Source organism: Python bivittatus, unplaced genomic scaffold (assembly GCF_059951505.1).
Source record: "Python bivittatus isolate LINGU-HERP-01145 unplaced genomic scaffold, Pbiv_v1 ctg000700_np1212, whole genome shotgun sequence".
Lineage (NCBI taxonomy): Eukaryota > Metazoa > Chordata > Lepidosauria > Squamata > Pythonidae > Python > Python bivittatus.
In genome coordinates this window covers 17935408-17949627 of record NW_028277098.1, presented here as the reverse complement: position 1 = coordinate 17949627, position 14220 = coordinate 17935408, and the positions used below count along the sequence as shown (strand labels likewise).

Sequence of the window (14220 nt, the reverse complement as noted above, 5' to 3'; positions counted from 1 at the left end):
AGAAAACAACTCACTAGGAGCTGAGGAAGGAAAACAAAAGGAGAGGAACAAAAGTAACTGATTTTATAATGCTAACCAGAGGATCACTTATGCAGAATAGAAAGTGTTGCATACCCAGGAGAACAGCAACAAGTCAAACTATATATTAAGGTATTGTAGCTGTATGAAAGTGCAAACGCATTGTCAGCAGCTGACTTTCAAGATTTACTATGACTTCTGTACAGAGTTTATCCACTCTCCAGGAGAGTTAAGATTCTTTCAACTGTTTTGCACTGGTAATGGTTTACTGCATTAAATTTTGCATTAAAGATCCAGTAGAAATTGAGGCTTCTTGTATACTCTCCTTTCTCGAACCAGATAACTTGAGAAAAGCCATTGCCTAGGTCTTTTGCAGAAGCTAAAGAAATTTTAAAATTCTTCAGCTCGCCTAGTGCCCTGATACTGATAGTCTACTCTTTCTCATGCTTGAGATATAAAGATCTCAACTATCCATTATGCCCATTGTTAAGAATACTGGGAGTTGAAATCTAAATGCATGAAGAATAATCCAACTAGAAAGCACTAGATTAAGAAAGGCAAATTTAGCTAATAAAATGGTACTGTACCTGCCAAAATAAGCTATGTGCATCTCCTTTGATGAGTTCAATGATGTCTCCAATCTGGATGTTTAGTGGAGGGCCATCAGGTGGAGCTGGCTGGGGAATCCCAGTATAGTTTCTAATCACTTGCATTTTTGGTAAACCTTGAGAGAAAGGGAGAAAGTTTAGTAACCTACACCTGATAAAAAGCTACAGCAGTGTATTATCTCATATAAACCCCACTTTCCCATCACTGAATCTGTTTCCTGAATGGCAGGTCCAACCTTGGACATTCTTCCTCAAAGAAATTCACCAGTCTGATGGATTTTCTTAGGCTTCTAAAAAATTACACCATGCATTTTGAAACTTACGCTGCTCCCTTCTCTAACTCCATTGCATATTATCCTTAATGCTTTCAATAAATTAAATGGACATATATAATTGTACCTATTGTCAAGTTCTACCAGGACTATAACATAGCATACAAATGAAAAACAAAAGCAATTACTGAAATAGAAAAAGAGGGTTTGGTTTATAAATTTCAAGGGAAAAATTAATAAAAGTTTAAGTAACCTGTTCTTCCAACAAGAGGCTTGGATGAAGAGAAGTCAAAGATGTTTCAAAAGTTTATTGTACATCAGTACATGAAATACAGTGGGGCAAAAAAGTATTTAGTCAGCCACCAATTGTGCAAGTTCTCCCACTTAAAAAGATGAGAGAGGCCTGTAATTTTCATCATAGGTATACCTCAACTATGAGAGACAAAATGAGAAAAAAAATCCAGAAAATCACATTGTCTGATTTTTAAAGAATTTATTTGCAAATCATGGTGGAAAATAAGTATTTGGTCACCTACAAACAAGCAAGATGTCTGGCTCTCACAGACCTGTAACTACTTCTTTAAGAGGCTCCTCTGTCCTCCACTCATTACCTGTAGTAATGGCACCTGTTTGACCTTGTTATCAGTATAAAAGACACCTGTCCACACCCTTAAACAGTCACAGTCCAAACTCCACTATGGCCAAGATCAAAGAGCTGTTGAAGGACACTAGAAACAAAATTGTAGACCTGCACCAGGCTGGGAAAACTGAATCTGCAATAGGCAAGCAGCTTGGTGTGAAGAAATCAACTGTGGGAGCAATAATTAGAAAATGGAAGACAGAAAAGACCACTGATAATCTCCCTCAATCTGGGGCTCCATGCAAGATCTCACCCCGTGGGGTCAAAATGATCACAAGAACGGTGAGCAAAAATCCCAGAACCACATGGGGGGACCTAGTGAATGACCTGCAGAGAGCTGGGACCAAAGTAACGAAGGCTACCATCAGTAACACACTACGCCGCCAGGGACTCAAATCCTGCAGTGCCAGACGTGTCCCCCTGCTTAAGCCAGTACATGTCCGGGCCCGTCTGAAGTTTGCTAGAGAGCATTTGGATGATTCAGAAGAGGATTGGGAGAATGTTATATGGTCAGATGAAACCAAAGTAGAACGTTTTGGTCTAAACTCAACTCGTTGTGTTTGGAGGAGAGAGAATGCTGAGTTGCATCCAAAGAACACCATACCTACTGTGAAGTATGGGGGTGGAAACATCATGCTTTGGGGCTGTTTTTCTGCAAAGGGACCAGGACGACTGATCCGTGTAAAGGAAAGAATGAATGGGGCCATGTATCGTGAGATTTTGAGTGAACACCTCCTTCCATCAGCAAGGGCATTGAAGATGAAACATGGCTGGGTCTTTCAGCATGACAATGATCCCAAACACACCACCCAGGCAACCAAGGAGTGGCTTCGTAAGAAGCATTTCAAGGTCCTGGAGTGGCCTAGCCAGTCTCCAGATCTCAACCCCATGGAAAACCTTTGGAGGGAGTTGAAAGTCGGTGTTGCCCAGCGACAGCCCCAAAACATCACTGCTCTAGAGGAGATCTGCATGGAGGAGTGGGCCAAAATACCAGCAACAGTGTGTGAAAACCTTGTGAAGACTTACAGAAAACGTTTGACCTCTGTCATTGCCAACAAACGATATATAACAAAGTATTGAGATGAACTTTTGATATTGACCAAATACTTATTTTCCACCATGATTTGCAAATAAATTCTTTAAAAATCAGACAATGCGATTTTCTGGATTCCCCCCCCCCCATTTTGTCTCTCATAGTTGAGGTATACCTATGATGAAAATTACAGGCCTCTCTCATCTTTTTAAGTGGGAGAACTTGCACAATTGGTGGCTGACTAAATACTTTTTTGCCCCACTGTAAGTAATAAAAGCCTAGGACATGCTTTCATACAAGCACCCTCTGCACATCTTTTACTTGCTTAAAGAAAACATTTTTCTTTTTGCTGTTGCCTAGTTCATAAAACCGCAGCATGTTTAGTTTAAATGGAAAAGAATCAATCTTTTGTCAACAGTTCAGTCTGTTTTTGAGGAGGTAGTCATTTTCATCACTATGAATGCTCATGCCTTTCTGAGAGTGGGTACATTTCTAGCTTTGTAAAAGACTGTATTTCAAGGTTATCTAATTTTAGGACAAAAAGAGGAAAACAGGCAATAGATTGATAAAATAATGCTTTAGATCCTGATATGATAAAACACATATTTTTACTCAAATCTCACTGAAAAGAAAACATGTTTAAGATAACAGGAATCACAAAATATTCCATGTTTCTGATGTAATTGTTTGAAAAGAAAATATCAGTTTTTCCTAGGTGTTATTAGATTTTCACAGTAATTTCTCCTTTCGTTGTACATTATGAACAATTTTGATGGTCAAAAGCATCTGTTCTAATGATAAAAGAGACTCTTATCGCCTCTCAATTATTTCTGAAGTTTTAAAAAGGTAAATGAGTTGTTCTCTTAGAAAGTTATACTAATTATCTATTACTTCTTACCTAATTAAATCTTACCAACAGAAGAGAATATATGTAGCTCAGAGTTGAACTGTGGAGTCCTTGGTGTTCTTTGAGTTTGGTTGTTTTCTTGCAGACGTTTCGTTACCCAATTAGTGCTAGCACTGAAGATATTACCTAGTTGGCTAACAAGACATCTGCAAGAAAACAACCAAGCTCAGAGAACACCAAGGACTACATAATTAAATCTTGCCCAAGATACTTTTTTAAACTTTGAACAATATTCCTAATTCAATGTGAACAGTTATCTCTCCCATAGTGGAAGGTCAGAACTCTGGGCCTAAGTGTTGGAATGAATGTGTTTAGAATCCAACAGATCACTGTAAGGAATGAGCAAATGTATAGGGATGAATATTCAATATTTGTTTTCATGTGACCCCAGTTCCGAGTGTTATTACACACTGAATCTTATATTATGGCATATCATCAAATAAAGGAATTGCTGAGATTCAGCAAAGATTTTTTAAGGTGCATTATGATCATGATAGAGGATAGATTTCTTCATTTAAAAAAAAAATAATATAGGGAACTCTACAGTGTCCAAATCACATTATTTATTAGCCCATTTGCTATTCCTTAGAACTGGCCAGAACTTAAGTCTGAGCCAAACAAGTAAATTAATATGCCGGTACTTGCTTAACAAGTGAAGATTACAACCAGTGATGTAAAACAAATAAATCCTCAAATGTTTACTCTGAGTGCATGCAGGCTGTGCACAAACTCATTTGGAAGTGACTGAGGAACCCATAAAGAAGGTCTAAAAACCAAGATGACAGTAAACTTCTTGAGTCAGTTTTTAGCATATTGCTCTCAGTTTGCCCTTGTGAAGTTTAAAATAATTCACTGTTTAAAATAATTCACTGAAATTGCTGCTGTAATATGAACAATACACGATGTGACAGCTTTTACAAGACAAGCTTCTATTTGCAATGGCTTTTTACAGCATCATGTCCATCACATTACCTGAAAAATAAATGTGTTAAACCCATGGCACCTGAGTTGTTATTTTTTTTTTAATGAAAAGTCCCGCTTTTAGTTGCTTCTTTGGCTTACCAACTGGTCAGAAAATAAATGGCCCAGTAATTCTTTCGACCTTTGGGCCAACTGCTAGAATTTCTCTGTGTGTTTATATAAAACCAAAAATCTGGGCTAGTTTCCAGAAGCTTATTTATTAACTGGACTTTTTTTTTTACAGACACAAACATCTAGTGGCGGTATTTTCATTTTATGGGCATGCTTGAGCTCCTGCACAAGTTGGTTCATCAAGTCTCAGCAAGCTATTTCAGGGTGTTCCTCTACTTGAGCAACATATCTGTGTTCTTCTGTCATCTGCAACTGTCTGCTCAGCTAGTTGTCTGCTCAGACAGTTGAAGAAAAAGAAGCAATGCCTCTTTCTGAGTGATAATGCACTGTCCACAGTTCAACCCAGGTATGCAAGTTTTTAAAAGCAAATCCAGCAACCTTGATACTTCCAGTATGGCACGTATGCGGGAACATTGGGATATCTGTATGTTAAGTTACCCTTTTAGATCCTGCTTCTATGAAGCCATCTGTTCAGCCTTTACTGGGAAACAACCATAAAAGGGATTGGGAATTCTGGCAGTCCCAAAACATGACAGTGAAGAATACTGCTCTAAATAAATGAACAAATATTACAAACAAACATGGAACACATTCCTACAACATACCAAAAGCTTCCATTAAAAGAAAAAGAAAAACAAACAAAGTTCAAAGGGTGATAACTTTCAGTATATCGTCCTGTGTTACATGCACATTATTCCATGTGCCAATTTGAAGTCCCAAGCACAATAGTTCCATATACCACATTCAATTTCAGCTCAGTCCATATTTATAAGGCAAATCATTACATGTTTCTCCTGGAAACCCTGTGTCCCTTTTCCAGGGGTGTCCTTATGTTAGGGCACCCCTGGAAATTGCCTATATTGATTATAGATACGTAAAAGTCTTTTTGGAGATATCATACACTATTCAAAGTCTTTAAAATGTTAAAAGGAGGCACGTACAGCAGCCTCATCCTGTTAATAAGCAGGAAGACTGTTCCCATTTAGCAGGGCGAGAATCAGAGATAACGTTAGTGTGGTATATTTAACCTAAACCTAATCCTAAGTGAAGATAGTTTCTACTAGTTTTGATTTTTTTTTTAACTAGCCCATCTAGCTATATCAAGAAAACATAACTTTGCTATATTAATTGAGCCTTATCATAAATATATAATAGTACAGTACTTAACTGGAAAGAGCCTACAACCATGGATTATTGACTACAGTCCTCTTCTTAAGTACTTATCTACTAAGAAACAGGAAGCCCACAATATCCACTTAGTGAATCATTCATGAGGCCAGGGGTAAGAACGTTTTTGGGCCAGGGGAAGCTTGACTATTCACAAAATAGCTGCCAGAGTGGGCCCTGCCAGGTGTAAAATACTCATTCACCCCAAGGTGAACTAGCTACTCAAAATGCTCTCTATTATTCCAGTGGGATTTATTTATTTATTCGTTCATTTAATTTATAGGCTGCCCATCTCATATTGATCACTCTGGGCGGCTCACAATTAAAACTGAATAAAAACAGTAAAAAACAACCAAAGTTAACAACAAGAAAAATAACATAAAAATAACCCAGAAGACTCACAACTACTCAATCTAGCCACGACATGATCTCACTCATGCTATCAGGATCCCAGGCTTGATGGCAAAGCCAGGTTTTTAGGGCCTTATGAAAGCCCAGCAGGGTTGGGGCAAGTCTATTTTCTGGGGAATGATCTTTCAGAGGGTGGGCACCATGGCAGAAAAGGCTCTCCTCCTGGGTCCCAACAGATGACACTCTCTTGCAGACAGGACCCAAAGCTTGCCTCTCCTGCCAGATCTCACAAGATGAGTGGACACCACCTGTGAGAGGTGTTCCCTTACGTAACCCAGCCCAAAGCCAGGAAGGGCTTTAAAGGTAATATATGGGGCCCAAAGAGATTGCTGCAAATCAGTATGATCCTACAGCCTGGAGCTGTGTTTTGCACCACAGTGTTAGTAGCAGTAAATTCATAGATTGCTTTTTAAGATTGCCACCTTCCATTTGCTCTGGTCTCAGTGGCCTTTTGATTACAAGTTTAAACTAAGGAAAAACTCATCCAGAATATATCAATGCTTGGCTCTTAAACATATGTCTGAGCATATGCGGAATGTCTTTTTTCCCCTATGTCCCCATGATCATTCTATACATATCTGAAACTGGATGTAAAACTTCCATGCGAGAATACTTCAGGAAACCTACCTCTGCAAGTCCCCCTTTTCAGATGTGTTTTAAATCATAGCACTCAAAACCAAGATTTTATATTTATGTAAACATTTTGGCAAGTTTAGTGTGTGTGTGTGTGTGTGTGTGTGTGTGTAGACAAGCAATGTAGCTGAAGATTGATTAAAAGGGCGTTTAAATACTGAATTATTTATCACTAATTTGCAGATGAATGTGGATTAGAAAGTAACAGAACCATAGGTAGAAGCAGGAAGAAGTGACATGGATAGTAAATAGACCCCACAAGAAACACAGCATAACAAAAACCACAATTCAAAACGTAGTTTGAACTTCACTCACTATGGGGGAATAACACTTTCTGCAGGTGCATCTATAATACAGCTATGCTTTACAAGATAATCTTTTATCCATCGACACTGAAGCCTTCTAGCTCATTACTATTATATAGATAACATGGAACCTAAGAGCAAATGTTTATTCAACCTTTCCATGAATGTGTACTTATTCAGCATAACTGAAAATGGATGGAAGGCTGTATGCCAGAGGCAAGGGCTCTGGAGCCATTTTTTATCTTAAATCTAAAGGGTTGAGGCTTGAGCTTTAGAAATCAGATGGAATGAGTCATATAATTAATATCTAAGGAGCTGTACTTTTTCATCTAACAGCTTCACAATTGTTGACAATTTGCTTAAAAATACAGATACTGGTAAAGTTAGGCAAGATTCTAAACATTCTTATTAGCACTGGCCATTCCAAATACTACACAGTTAGAAAATCATAATATACACATAACAGGAAGCTCACCCTAATGTTTGCTAAGAAAAGGAGCTGAATGAAAAGTTTGCATATTAAGCCTAGTCTTCTTGCTGACATGACAGATTTCTACATGCTGGGAGATTTTGTATATTAGCTCACCATTGAATGTGAAAAAGCTGGAAACCTCCAATTTAATTTTTGTAATAACATAGTTTACAAAGTAAATCTCTTAAAAATGGAATATATATAGTGACCCTATACCTACCAGCATTGATAGGTCATTATTAAAGTTCTCCTAGCCCATGCAAAATACTTTACGATTTAACCCCTTAAAACTTGTATATTTGACCAATAGACAGACAAAAGGATAAAGCTAAATTAAGCTGAACTGCACAAATGTCAAATAACCACATCAGACTTCATCTTCCTAGTTGTAAAACAGTTGGTTAAAATCTATAGCCTTGGAAGCCGGTATTCTGATCATAAGGCATCTATTTTCATGGAGATGGCAGAAAACAAGACAAAATAATTTTTATAGAGCAATACTATTTACTAAGTATGCTTTAAATCACACCTCTTACTCCATTTGCAATGTTTTCTAGCTATTTTTGTTTCTGTTGCTGGTGTTAATAAAACTGCTAAGAGAAAAATTTGGTTTCTTGTGCTTTATCAGCTCCTGTCATCTGCACTTAATGGGAATAATCCCTTGAAAGGTCTCTAGAAGATTTTCCTTAATAGATTTGCCCTGAAGAAATGTAACTGCTGCTGGTTATGCAAACAGGAAGGAGAGCTGCATGCACGTTCATTTCAAATATTAGGGCCTGCGTTGAATTTCAAGCAGACTGGATATTCCAGGGAAAGGGAGTAGTTTATCATAACTGATTGCATTGGAGAACACCACTGCTAACAGTCTCTCTCAATATCAGGATGAAGAGAACACTGTCAGTGCCAAAAATTGAGCAGGCTCGCCTGACGTGCATTTCAAATATAGCAGACAAAAATCTCACTGACTTCAATGGAATTTTCAAGTGGTTCAGCATTGCATTCCTGCATTTTTCCTTTTCCAATTTCAGGGGTACATTGAACTTGTACTAAGCAGTTGTATTCTTGCTATGGGTGCACAGCTTGCTTCCATGAGCAAGGAATCCTCTAGTAGTATACAGAAAGCAGTTTGATCCTTTTATCTAAATTGTGTACAGCGGAATGAGATGTTAGACTAGGACCAGGAAGATCCAAGTTCAAGTCCTCCCTTAGCTGTGAAAGCTCACTGGGTGACTTTGGGCCAGTCACATTCTCTCAATCTAACCTACCTCACAGGATTGAGGATGTGGGCAAAAATTGGAGATGGGAATGGTATCTACATCACCTTAAGCTCCTGGGGGAAAGGTGGGATATATAAATAACAAATTCATAGCTGACAGACATTAATTACATACTGTAACTTTTATGTTGACTAACAGAGTGATGAAATATCATTCCCCAAAACAGAGATGTCTACCATTCAAAGCTACAGTTTCTAGTCAATAAACTAAGCACTGTGACATTTTATTCGCTCAGATAATCCTCCTCCTTCACATTGCTTTGTAGTCCCTCTTCTTGGATAAATAAAGAACTGCTTATATCACACAGGAGTATAGGGGTATAAATCACCCTGCTGCTTTTCAGCCTGATTTGGAGACGCCAAGTTGCCATGCTGAATTAATGTAGAGTGTGAGGGGGGAAAAGGACTAGAAGACGTTTACTGAGTTTAGCAATGCAGTATCAGTGTTAGCATTCCAGATTTCTTCATCAGACACAAAACATTAATGTTGGAGAGAAGGGGAAAAAGGCTAGCTAGCTAGCTTATTTACTTATATGATTTATATAGCCTCCCATCTCACCAAAGTGAACCTAAGCAGCATATAGAGATGGACAGTTTATTTATTTTATTATTTGTCATATTTATATGGTTGCCCATGTCACAAACAAGTGACTCAGGGTGGTGTACAATAAAGCTAAAAACAATATATACAAATATTAGTATTATTATTAAAAATGTAAAATTATAAAAGGCATAAAACTAAAAAAAATTAAAAATAGTAAAGGACAGGTGTTAATTACACTGGATCCATCTCAATATTTCATCAGTCCCCTGGGTCCCCAGGCCTGATGACACAATCAGGTCTTGAGGGAGTTCCAGAAAGTTAAAAGGGATGAAGCCAGCCTCACTTCGGGGAGGGGGGAAGTCCCATAAAGCGGGGGCGACAGCAGAAAAGGCCTGTTGCCTAGGACCCACCAAGTGAAGCTCCCTAGCCAAGGGGTCCACAGCATGCCCTTTCTGCTGGATCTGGTGGGATGGGCAGATGTAATTGGGGAGATGCAGTCCCTAAAATAACCTGATCCTAGGTCATGTAGGGCTTTAAAGGTAAAAACCAGCACCTTAAATTGGATCTGGAAACAGACTGGTAACCAATGCAGCTCGCAGAGCAGAGGTGTAATGTGTGTTCTTCTAGAAACACACATAACTGCGCGTGCTGCTGCATTCTGCACCAGCTGAAGCTTCTGGATACTCTTCAAGGGCAGTTCCATGTAGAGTGCATTACAGTTGTCTAACTGGGAGGTGAGGCATGACTAGGGCATGAGTAACCATGAATAGAGCCCCTCAGTGTAGGAATAGGCGCAGCTGGTGCACAGCACAAAGTTGAGCAAAGGCCCTCCTAGCCACGTCTGCCACCTGCTCCTTGAGCAGGAGTTGTAAGTCTAGGAGAACCCCCACATTGTGCACAGGGTCTCTTTGGGGCAGTGCAACTCCATCCAACACCAAAGATGGTATAATCCTAGAACTGGCAGGCCCCAAAACCCAAAACCACTCAATCTTGCCAGGGTTTAGTTGAAGCCTGTGTTCCCCATCCAGACCCCCACAGCCTCCAGGCACTGGGATAAGATGTCCACAGCACTGACTAATTTGCCAGGGGCAGAAATATATAATTGGGTATCATCAGTATGCTGGTGATACCTCACCCCATGGTGACAGATGAGCTCACCCAGCAGCCTCGTGTAGGTGTTGAATAGAAGTGAAGAGAGCACCAACCCCTGCAGCACCCACCCCCTGTATATAAAATGATATACAGTCCTCCTCCCCGCAAATATATCATATGCCTGGGGTCAGGGAAAAAAAACCCTGATTCCACTTCATCACTCAAACAATAATTAAACAGCCAACCAATATGGTTTGCTTAACCTCCAAGCTACAATACTTTGGGGAAATTCCTGGTCTTAAATGGCTTATAAAAAGCCATCAGGGTTGGGACCTACAGGGTGGGGGATGAAATGCTGCGTAACGGGGAGAAGGCACATTTTCAGTTATGCCTAGGTCTGTTGGGGAAACGAACATTTCCCCTATTTTTGAATATATAAAATCCAGTTGTTATTTGAATTACCTCCAAATGTAGGTAAAGCACACAGAAAGTAACATTTAAGTTAAACATAATGGCTAGTCTGATATAAAAACTGCTGATCCTTTTGGTGGTTTTTAAAGTTTACTCACAACTTTAGGCATTTGGAATTGAACCTAATAAAAATACTACCTGCCCATTTCTTATATAGCATCTTCACAATAGTACCTTTGCCAAATAAGCTTCTTGCTCAGTTATAGCTAAAATAGAACATTTCTTTCTGAGTGCAGATTATAAATTTGATAGCTGCATTTAATAACTGATTAACAAAATTATTATGGCTACCATTTCAATGCCTTAACAATTTATTAAATGAGCACCTGCTAAGTCTTTAATGAATGAATAAATTTAAATAATGCCAACTAGTCTCAATTCAGTATAGCATTATATATCTTCTTGTCTGAGCTGTTAACAATAATCATAGACATCCATACATAAACTTTAAACATACTAAACTGTATATCATCAAAAGCCACTGTAAATGCTAACCTCTTCCTTTGCTCAGTTGTTCAGTCATTTCTGACTGTTACCTGGTGAATCTCATTTTGCTAGGACTGTCTGCCAGCGACTGATTCTTTGAGTTCTTATAAGATCCTGCTTGTGCTATTAATATCTAGACACCTTGTTTTCTATTGCTTTTTCTAAGGATGGGATTCTTCTCCAATGACTCTTGCATTTACCTGATATATCCAAAACACTTAGCTTAATTTGCTCCCATTGACCAGTCTGGTTTTACTTCTTCTGGTGTTGAATGATTTGTTCTTCTTGTGGTCCAAGGAATTCTCAGAAATATTCTCCAGCACTTTTTTAAAAAATCTGTTTAGCCCTTCTGCTAGTTCAACTTTCATAGCTTTATACTGTAACTGGGAAAACCATGGTCTTCACAATTTGTATCTTTGTTGTCAGTGTGATGTCTCTGTACTTTAATCCTATCCCTATCCCCACTTTAATCCTTCATTATCTCATATCATCATCATCATTTCTGTTTCATTTGTACTTGACATATGATCACAAACCAAGACCATTCATCAATGGTACATTTAAGACCTTAGTCTGACATATGAATTACAATGGGTGCAGAGTTTTCTATATAGTTTATATCTGTTGCTTTTTGATAAAACTGTACACAAGGTGATTCACATGACAGAAGCCATATAAAACCAAATTCAATATAAAGTAAAAACTAAAGGTTATGTCCCTGACAATATAAAAAAAATATGAGTATTACAAAATATATTATGTTGGGTCTAAATCTTTTACAGATTATAAACACGCCATTGCCAGCCTTGTTTGTGGTGGGCTAGGGTTTCAAACTTAAAGCTGAAACTTCTCAACCATTTGTTATCAAGTGCAGATCACAGGGGAATATGTTCTAACAGTCTACGTTCTTGCAGAAGTTCTTGCAGAAATTGATTTCCATCCACTACTAACCAAGTGAAGTTTGGATAAGTATTACTCTGTTTCAGAAAAAGCTATGACCTTCTACATAATCATGTATATCACCACAAGTCATACCTTTTTTTTATTTTGCCCAGTTTGATTCAAATAAACTTCAACTGCAACCGCAACCTCCAAGAGAGTAGACAAGGGAATCCATTCACAAAGTTAAACAACAACTTAAGAAAATTAGTGTGAATGGGCCAATATTTTGAATGTTTCTTGGGAAATACCTATTAAATGCAATGTTCCAAGTTGCAGATTAATCAGATAAACCCTAAATATAATTGAATCATACAAACTGGGGTGGACTGGAAGTGATAGCAATGTGTTTCACTGTTTTAGTCAGCACGCTATGCTGTCTCAGGCTCCCCACATTTTTTTCCTATGTGAATTGCAAGTGGGATTATCAAGCTTTAGTCCACAGTATCTCCCCCCCCACACACACACATTATAATTCTATTTGAATAGCCAAGACAAATAGCAATGCAGTAATAAATACCCAAAACAATCAACAGAGCCATTCTACATACTGAAAACAGTTTCAAAGGCCAGGTCAAATAGATATGTTTTACCTATGAGCCTCTGTGAGCAACATGGTCAACAAGGTCGACTTCACAACCAGAGACACTGTCCCTCAGATACCCAGGCTGAAGTGACTATGGCAAACTGAATAACCGAGTCTAAAGGAAAGACGTGCCCAGCACTGAAAGAAAGACCTTCCTTAATAACTGAACAGGCTCACAGCAAGCGCTAATGAGAGAGGAAAAGAATGAAGTCTGAGAGAATGAAACAGTCAAAGGTAGAAAAACTTCCTTAGGACATATTCCATATGGAATCTGGAGATTCCCCGTTCCTGGTACAAAGTTTTAAAGGTTAAATCTTAAACTGACCCAGAAAAACAACTGGGTAGAACTTTTGTTATTAGTATAATCTGATTTCCATACAGGGTAATAGGAAGCAGTCTAACTGCTGTATTTTGCACTAATCTTCCAGATGCTTTTCAAGGGAGCATACTGTGGAGCATAGTGTAGTATTCCAATTGTCTAAATGTGATTTAACCATAGCATGGATAACTGTGACCACATCTGCTTTAGGAAAAATCACAACTGCTGTAATAAACAAATTTTGGAAATGCTTCCTTTGCAGCTGTTACCAGCTGAAAATTCAGAGACAGTGAAAGACAGAAAAGTCTTCAACAGTGAATGTGATCTTCCTAAGGATACCCAACTCTTCCAGAACTGGATGCATCCAAATTCCCAGCCTAGATTTCTTTCTTATTAAGAGCAACCAGAAATAATATGGAGTTAATCTGATCTTCTTCATCTCATCTAGCCCATTATGAAATTCTCACAGCATTGAGGGATCTGGAATGGTTTCTTGGTATTCAATGACAAACAGGTGTCATCAGTAAATTGGTGGTGCTTTGCTCCAAAGCTCTGCATGAGCTACTCTGAAAAATGAGCACGCACAGCTGTATGCTATATATTAAGTTAATGTATAATTTGGATTCTAGCCCTCTAGGAAACAATAGAAGTTTCAACAACTATACAACATCTTCTACCAATAAGAGATATTATTTAGCTTTCCATAGTTTACAGGGCTTCCTAATTCTTTACGTGAACAGTCTGGACTCTTAAGTAGTTGCTAAATCATTAATAAATTCAATAAATGACTCAAATTTTGGAGGAAGAATCCTTCTCCTTTCATTTAAATTAAAATTTAGTAAATCATCATCAAAGACATTATGATTCTTCCGTGATTTATATCTTAGTTAGGGTTGAGTACCACACTTTTGCCACACTTTTTGTATGAAAAGAATTGAGAAGCCCTACA

The 14220-nt window shown here is 38.3% G+C and overlaps 1 protein-coding gene across 1 annotated transcript in view; it reads right to left on the bottom strand.

The window, feature by feature from the left end:
- Window positions 1-14220, bottom strand: part of VAV3 (vav guanine nucleotide exchange factor 3) — a 192427-nt gene that overhangs the window by 40084 nt on the left and 138123 nt on the right. Inside the window, exon 20 of the mRNA XM_088153533.1 lies at window positions 606-742. Coding sequence (XP_088009659.1) covers window positions 606-742 — 137 coding nt within the window. The remainder of the gene's footprint in view (window positions 1-605; window positions 743-14220) is intronic.